Source organism: Cyprinodon variegatus, unplaced genomic scaffold (assembly GCF_000732505.1).
Source record: "Cyprinodon variegatus isolate N-32 unplaced genomic scaffold, C_variegatus-1.0 Scaffold1052, whole genome shotgun sequence".
In the NCBI taxonomy this organism is placed as follows: Eukaryota; Metazoa; Chordata; class Actinopteri; order Cyprinodontiformes; family Cyprinodontidae; genus Cyprinodon; species Cyprinodon variegatus.
The window spans coordinates 65,085-73,950 of NW_015151505.1; the positions used below are offsets into that span (position 1 = coordinate 65,085).

Consider the following 8,866-nt stretch of genomic DNA (forward strand, 5'->3'; position numbering starts at 1 on the left):
TTTAAGAGTAAAAATACTCATTCCATTGGAAAATCATCTCATTAACCTGCTCAAATTAAGGGTAAATGCACTTAATTTAAGAAGTTTGTACTTATTTCTAGATGGTTTTTCCAGTGTTCTCTCTCTTAGCTGGCTCAGATCATTCAGCTTTAGGTAAACAGACGTCGAGGAGAATAGATAAATCCCGTCAGTCCTGAACCTTTGAAATCGCCATCAGAATCGCCAACCTTTCAAACCATCAGATTCTATAAAAGTCTGTGGATTTTTATTTTTTATTACAGCTTTTTTCTGTTGGAGCTTCTGTGATGAAGGAAGATAAATCTTGAGTTGATTCACTGATGTTTACATGCAGTTATAAAAAGGAGCATAATCCTTAAAAAAAGAAGCAGTTAAAATAAAGTCTCATAGTGAGCTTTTTTAATTTAGTTTAAACCAACTTTTATGTAGTTTTGGCTTTAAGATCAAATGTAGGGGTGAGTATTGGCATGGCTGTGGTCATACCATATGCGGCATGACAAAATATCGCTATATCACTATATATTGGGATATTCTTCCCAGTTCTCAGAATAATATGTAGAGTATAGAGACTCTAAAACAGGCCTTTAGCTGACAGAGTGATGCACTTAGAGCAGGAATTATGTGGAAAAAGTATAAACATTTGAATTCTCTTTTTTCAATCTGCTCTATCCAGAACCTGTCGGGTAGAAAAGTTTTAGTTTATGTTTTGTAAAAAGTCTCCTTTAATAAACCTTTTTCTATCTGATTATTAATCGATTAAAAGAATTAACACATGAATCAATTTGCTAAATTATTATTAGTTGCAGCTGTGATCTATTTCCTTAGCTTTTTCTTTTCTACCTAAAAGTGTGAATCGGACCGCCGTCCTCCATCATTATCAGTTTCATGTTCTGCAAACTACATGAGAATAAATAGATTATATCACCACTGTTGGAAAGGGAAGATCTACTGATTGAACAATCTTAATTTAATAAATGATGTTCAGTGGAACATCAATCAGCCTCCAACACATTCAACTTTTAATTATGTTTAGATCTGCTATAAAAGTAGAAATCAAACGCGTCTTACTGTGGACAGGAAATGTTTTAGCATAACGCTGTGCTTGTGTTTCCCTTCTTTGTTGTTTTTTTGTTGTTGTTTCTCAGCTGCTAGCTGGATGCATCAGTCAGGGCTGCAGACCCCTGAAGAATTCAATTAACCCTCGTTACGTCGGGTTTGGTGAATTTTTGGAGGAAAAGAATGAATCTCCATCTCATTTAGTTTGGCAGAAGATGCTGCAAATCAACTGATTGCAAAACAGCATCTCTTCCCATTCTTAATAATTCTAAACAGTGGAAGCCTTTAGTCCACCTGCAGACACCAACTTTCAGTCTGTGGAAAAGTTCAACTTAAATATTGTTATAAGTCGGCAAAGATGAGCAGACAATCAATTCAATGAATGTATCCAACTCAAAATGCACTAGTTTTTCCTTAAGCTATATTTTACTTTATCTTTAGTCCGTGAACAGCTGAGTTTGGAGTCCAAGGATTAACCGTTTCATTCAGTTCACTTTGTTTCTATAGCATCAGTTCCCAACACGTATCCCCTAAAGGCCCATTATTCACCCAATCTAATCATAAATTCAGATTGAAAGGAAAACCAGCTGGTTAACCAATCCCTCACACCGAGCATGCATCCAGCGATAGTGGAGAGGAAAAACTTCCTTTAACAGGACCCAGGCTGAGTGGTTCCTGTTAAAACTGAGGCTAACTTCCTATGATTGGGATAAAAGAATGCGTGGGGCGTTAAAGCCTGGGGCATTCAGTGGAAACGGGGCTATTGCACATAATAGAATATGTTCCTGATAAACAATATACTCAAGTCTTGATTTAAATCCTCAAATCCAACAAAACATTCTATCTTAAAATTATTAACTGTATATTAGAGCTTTTCAATCCATACAAAAAACACTAGAAGAATAAATCCAGCTTGCATCACTTGGACAATATCACCCAAAACAAGAGATTATATACGGTAGATGAACGATCCAAGACCATGAAGTATTTCACAGGAAGGATCAATAAACTAATTTAATGTAACTCTGTTAAGTAGATTTAAGAATTTGTGTTTATTTATGACACAATTGGTAAAATGAAAAACATGCCATCTGAAAACCACCTGAGGAAACCCTACGAAGTTCACTTTAAAGAAAACTAATGGAGGGAAAACAGAAAGCTTCACTTTTTGCTGCTTTCAGGAGGATCCTGTTCATTTCTGATGCTACAATTTTAACTCTAACATTTATATAAATCAAAGAAATCACGATCAGAACAAGCTGCTGAATCATAAATCCTGAGAATATTTTATTAATTTCTGTTGCATCGTTTATGAGATTCCCTATCCAGGCCAACCGGACTAAATTACCATAATTCAGTCTAGTCTTTGGTCAGAGATGGGTGGACCAATCACAGAGAGGGAGGCGGGACTTTGCAGGGTCCCTACCTGATCCGTCCAGAAGCTCGGTCCGTCCTGTGTAAGCGCGATCAGAATAATAAGAACCCAGAACGATGTAATAACGGTACTGAGAATATTTATTTATATACTTAAAACATTAAAGAACGCTGAACTACATCATTTAGAAATTATTGAAGACTTTCCTGGAAGAAATGGATCCGTTTTCCATTCTCTCCATTGAACTGCATCAGAGCAGTCACAGTAACGCTCCAAAGGCTGTTTAAGTGTTTTTTTATGTGTCCAGTTTTTTTGTTTTTAGAAAATTTAATATTTACGCAAATAAAAAAAAAAAAAAAAGACAAAAAAGAAAAAAGTAAGGAAAAACAAAATAATGCCTACCAGGAAGTTATTCTGTTCACGCAGACGCAGGATGGATCAGGTTTCCAGGACAGATCGGGTAGAGACATGAAGTACAATTACCCATAGTGCACCTGAGCTTTTCTGCTAGCATAACAACAAGCTGCGACTCGACTCGAGGAATGTTGCAGTGAAAATTAAAGTCGTAATAGAGAGCAGCACTTTCAGGAAAAACATCAGAAGTTTCCTTTACAGCTTATCTTTTTTCACAGAATTAGAGAAACAGAGCGCGTTGCTACACCTGCGCTTATCTGATTGGTCCTGACCTGATGAGGCGGAACCATCGAGTCCCACCATTAAAATCCAGCTCCTAACCAGACGGAAACGCCGTATAGAGGCAGGTTAGAGATTCTCATGTTCTGCAATAGGAAACCTGCACAAACACGTCCAATTAAGACTGCTGGCGATGAAGATGATCATCAAGCATTTTGTAGAATTTTCAGAAAATTCTTGTATTTTTCTTAACCATTACAATGATTTTGAAATGGAAAGATATTATTCACATAGAAAAGAGAATTATTCCTGAAAAAATAAATACAATCAAGGAACTTCTTAATAAAAGAAAGAAATGATCAATCAGACAAAAGCTGTCTATCGTCTGAACAGACGACTCATTTAGGGAAAACTTAAACTTTCTGCTCTTCACTGAGAAAATAAAAACAAACCAAATGTGAATGGGGAAGCAGAATCTCTGCAGCGCAGAGAGTAGCGGAGCTGCCAGGTCTGTCTTACCGTAGGTAGTCTCTCCGGCACAGGATGAGGTTGGCTTTGGTGTACAGCGTGGAGCCCACCTCACCCAGCCTGCAGTCACAGCACGCACATTTCAGGCAGTCTTCATGCCAGTATTTATCAAGAGCCTTCAGCAGGTAGCGGTCCTTGATCTTCCGGCTGCAGCCGGCACAGCCTTTTGGCTTCGTGTCCGGCTGGACGGTGAGCATTTGTATACCTGGAAGGAAAGACGGAGCCGTTAAACACTGAAGCAGTGGCGCGCTCCCAAACCCTATATATGGTTATTTACCTACTACACACACAGGGACACCAAAAACTGAAGCTAAATTAGACAATAAAGCTGAAGGGACGGTCAGAGGTTTGAGGTTTTATTTATCAAAGTTACAACAATATTTGAAACAACGTTCTTAAACAAAAAAAAAACAAAGAATTTGCTTATGAAAGCTAATAATCTACGGCTAAAATATATTTCTTCTAACAATGTTAGATTTATGCTTCCTTGCATCTGAACAAAAGTAAATAAATGGACATTTCATCCAGGGTTGGGCAATTAATTCATTTTGCAATATAATCACGATTTAACAAAGAAGCAGTTTTGAAATTGCAGAAGCTTCCAATTTTAATCGCTCTATGCCGGACACTACATGTCTCCCTCCAGCCCTATAGGTGGCAGTAATTTAGTGCTACTACCTTGTATTTTTTAATCTTTTTATTTTTTATTTCTTATTGTTATTTTATTTTGTTTTTCATTGTGTGCAATACATGTACACTTGCACCTTAATCCTTATTTATCTTGATATACTGTATATATATATATATATATAGTTTATTCTTCTTAATGCACCTGCAACAAAGGACTCTGTGCAAGTCTGAGGAGAAACATCTACTAGCTTAGGGTTCATGCAAGGGAAAAATAAAAAAGCAATTGGTTGAAAAATAATTGCAATTACAATTTCTTTACTAAATAATTCAGTCTGAATTTCAACTAATGTCTTTTGAGAAAAAATATAATTTGTTTTTAAAGAAAATGGAGATGCATTAAATGTTCCGTGGAAACAGTGGAGTTATTCTGCTCTCTCTGCGTGGAACAGGAGACTATAGGGCAACCTTCACGCTGCTCGCCCTGATGCTCAATCCTGATTTTCAGATAAATGCGATCTGGCCGTTCAGACGCAGGTTTGCATTAGAAGAGATCAGATTCTCATCGGATTCAGCACCACAGAGCCAAGTGGCCTGGATTGGAAAATATCAGATCTGTGTTGATCAGACCGTCATGAAAAGATCAGATCCAGGTCACAGATGGGCACAAAAATCAATAAAAATAATTGGATTGGGTTTAAAAACAAACACTGCATGTCCGTATGATGAGGCTCTTATTAAAGAATGATCGGCACATTTTTATAACTGGGAATTAAATATTAATAGGGAGAGGATTCTGCCGGGATGCTGCAGTGTGAACGCAGCCTAAAAGTCTGTTTAATGGATCCCATTTCTTTGTGTTTCTCTAAGATGTTGATGCTGCCGTTCCCTGCTTCTGTCCTTCCTACTTTCCTGAATGTTTTGAACAGGCTGCTGTGTTTAGGAGCCGCATCAGAATAGAAACGGAGGAGAGCGTCTTCCTCATCTGGACTGAAACAGCAGCGCATGGAGCGGGTTGGACCGTCCAACATAAGATCATCCCAAAGCAACTGTCTGCAGGACCGTTTAGACCAGCAGGCAAACACACAAAGCTACGGTTCTGGCCTTTTGAATGGTGTGTGTGTGTAAAGGGGCGGGGTCCCAGGCAGTGCTGTGCATTGTTTGGCCTGGGCTCACTGGGGAGAGCCTTTGTTGGCCCTGTGGGTGAGAGGAGGCGTCTCACAATAAGGCTTTAAATTAGTATTCTCCTTTCATTCCCTGAGGAGCACCACAGCCTCACTTCCCTTTGTGCCCCATTCACCACACCCCCACCTACACCCCCACCACACACACCACTTTCTTCTTTCAAATAAAGCAGGTTAGTGTGGCTAACTTTTAATTAAACCAACACTGGACTGTTAAAGTTTTAGTGAATGTAATTAAGACCTTTTACTTTAATTTGTTTTGGGGTTTTTAAATGATGACTCTGCAGCACGTGGTTGATTTAAATTTCCCACCAGGGGCCCCGTGGCCCCTGGTTATGATGGATGTGAATGCAGTTATCACTACAAGACACATCTGACTCCTAACATCACACCCACTGCATCTGATCAGGCAGGAAAACATGACAAAATATCACAGTTAGCAGCAAAAAGAATAAAAAATGGAAAAAACATGAAGTTTTTTTTTTCCTGCCAATTAAAACGTGTTTAATGCAGGAAAAAAAAAAATGTGCAAAATGAAAGATTTGAGCTCATTTGTTCCTGTGCTTATTTGTTAATTGGCTGGATTTTGGCCTGCCTGATCAGTCCACCTCATTAGCACTACAAAGTCCTGCAAGTCATTAGCAAAGCAAAGCACCCCCCCTCCTGCAGGCTGAGAGTTGGAGGCGATGAAAGGATTTTCCTCTTTGACTGAAGGGAAGTTTGCAATAAAATCCTGACTCTCAGTAAAGTGATGGAGCAGCTGCAGCTGCAGCTGGATGCGCAGCTGCAGCTGCATGCAAACATGTTGACATTTCCCCATCAGTGTGCAGGCAGCCCGCAGCCACTTCCATCCTAAATCCACATTTTAAAAAGCAAACAGGCTGCGGAGCTGCCAGGAAACACCGTGGAAATGGAGGCTCCGTGGCCGTGGGGCGGAAGGATGGCAGAGAAGCAGGTCGCGGCACCTTCCACGGAGAAAAACAGGGAATTCCTCAGAAAATCAAACAGCTTCTTACCGAAACTTTGCTCCCTTTTCTGCATTTGCTGAGCCGCCGAAGCACCATCCGACCTAAAGCCGCAGAGTCCGGTCCGCAGAGCGGGCTTTGTTAGCGCGGAGATGGGGAGCGGAGCTGCCACGGGTCCGCTGCTGATCACCGCTGGCCACGGCGCGTGGGAGCAGGTCTGCTGCCGCGAGGAGCTGGCCTCAAATGACAGGATGACAAAGAAACGCCCCCCCCCCACCGCGATGCGCAGAGCCTCTGATCCTGCCGCGCGCCGCGAGGACCAGCCTCCCATCAGCTGCTCTTCATTCAATGTTGGATCAGTTAGAAACGTTCATGACGCAAACTGTCCTAACAAAGCGCTAAAGGTTCAACTCTGCGAAAAATAAACGATCATTGCTGGAAATAATGAGATTTCCTTTCAATTCAGTTCATTTCTATAGCGCCAATTCACAATACATGCGTCATCCCGGAGCTCAGACGGACGCAATTCAACCACAACTTAAATCAGTAACAAAATTAAAAAAAAATAATGCCTCCAGTTTCTGCTTTTCTGACTTCTTTATTCTTCCACATTTACCAGAATCTGCAAAAAAATATATATATAATAAAATAAAATCTGCTTATCACTCCTTTTATCTTCAGAATAACTATAGATCTATTCACTCAGATTAGTTTCGCAATCACTGGTTCACTGTCTTGTTTTAGAAGAGCTTCTAAAAGGCTAAAGAAAAAAGTCCGGAATCATTATTATTATAATTTATACCTTGATGACTTGGATAATAGCGCGTTGTGACAAACACCAGATACAGCACTGGGACTTGATCAACAGCCGATACGTCACTAACCAGTAGGTGGCAGTAGTGTTCTTTGACAAACATGGATGCCTCCAGTAAAGCACATTCACATGAAAATTACTCTGAATTAAAAAACACTGATCATTTATTGAACAGGATGGAATAAGTTCACTTTCAGAAGTTTGAATTCTGAATATGAGCGACTTTTCCTTTAATTCCTGAATAAATAAACTGTATCTCTTGTCTATTATCTAAACTCAATCCTTTTCAGCATAGATCTATTGCTACATGATCACACTTCAAATAAATGACGATAACCCAACTTGTCACGATTGCTCCTTTTTCATTATTCAGTTAGAAGATTTGCCTCATTTTTCATCCATTTCAGCCCAATTTTGACCATAAAGCTGCGGCTGAGGCTCTCAGTCACTTCCTGACGTGTGTTTGCACACCCATGGTGCTCTAATTCCCAATAAATGCAGGTTGTTCTTTAACGCTCCAGCCCAGAGAAGGAGGAGGAGGAGGAGACGGCAGGAGGAGGAGGAGACAAGTCAATAGCTGGCATGCAGCTTGAGCCTAAACTGCGGCGGTAATAAGATGGGCCATAAAACGCTCTGCGTGCTGTGATGAGTGATGAGATGCATTAAAGCTGACAGGGTATTACCTGCCAGTAATTAGGTTTTGTCATGGATTGAATTATTTTAAGACTGCCTATCTCTGTAATCATGCAATTTGCTGAAGTGTGTGTGCATGGGGGAGAGAGAGCGCTCCCACACCTCTCCCATTTCCCCTCTACCTTCAATTAGCCAAGTCATCCTCTCTGTGAATGGAAGCTGGAGGCAGCAGCATCCTAGAGGGAAAGGGGAGGCCTGTGAAGGCGCCTCTCTGTTCTAACCTTGCTTTAGCTTTGAGAGGAAGCCAGTCTAGAAGAGGCCGTGTTTGGTTGCATGTTAACAGACACATGCATGTCAGAGTAATCCAGGAGGTGTCCTGGCTCCTACCTTGAACTGGGATGCAGCCTGGGATGTTAAAGGATGCAGATGTTCCTAACCTGTAAACAAACTGTCCACGAGGAAACTCTCTCAAGCTGAGCTCATTCCTGATCTTCTAGAGAAACCTTAGCAAGCGAGTTATTGCTGGGAAATCATCCAAGCTGCCTGGAAGTCGCTCCTATCCATACCAGCGCCCCCCTCTCCCTCTATTTACGCCGTATCTCTGTCTCTTTCCTTCTCTGACAGGAAAAGTGGTCCAACGTTGAGCCTCCCCTTCTATTTAAGCCCCTCTACCAGGTCCCCAGTCGGCAGCACACTTCAGCTCATCCTAGAAGCTGACAAGCACCGTTAGGGAAGGCAGCGCATGTTGCTCTAATGGACCTCATTAAGCACTACTTACAGATGTTCTCTTAACATAATTGATCTGCAGTGAGTTGAGAGGACGGCAACCTATTCCCCAGCCCCCAATTATGGCCCGGTAATTAGATCCCCAACCTCCTGTTCTCCACATTCACCCTTCTAACATTCCGAAATATCAAAGTATCTCTTTTTCTCAAAGCGACCTCCCCCTCCCTCCCCCATTTCACCTCCATGACTCCTCCCTCCCTTCCTCCCACCCACACGATACTATTGACAATCAGATGTGCTAACCTTT

The 8,866-nt window shown here is 41.1% G+C and overlaps 1 protein-coding gene across 3 annotated transcripts in view; it reads right to left on the bottom strand.

Moving 5' to 3' along the window:
• The window catches only part of lmo3 (LIM domain only 3), a 38,996-nt gene extending 30,439 nt beyond the window's left edge, over nt 1-8,557 (bottom strand). Inside the window, exons 1-2 of one of the 3 annotated variants that reach the window (XM_015399840.1) lie at nt 8,271-8,557; nt 3,602-3,815 (exon numbers count right to left, since the gene is read on the bottom strand). In XM_015399840.1, the coding sequence (XP_015255326.1) occupies nt 3,602-3,807 (206 nt within the window). In that variant the 5' untranslated portion in view covers nt 3,808-3,815; nt 8,271-8,557. Of the gene's footprint in view, nt 1-3,601; nt 3,816-6,437; nt 6,789-8,220 lie in introns of those variants that run through there. The other 2 variants (XM_015399839.1, XM_015399838.1) reach the window with 2 other exon arrangements.
• Between the last annotated feature and the right edge of the window lie 309 nt (nt 8,558-8,866).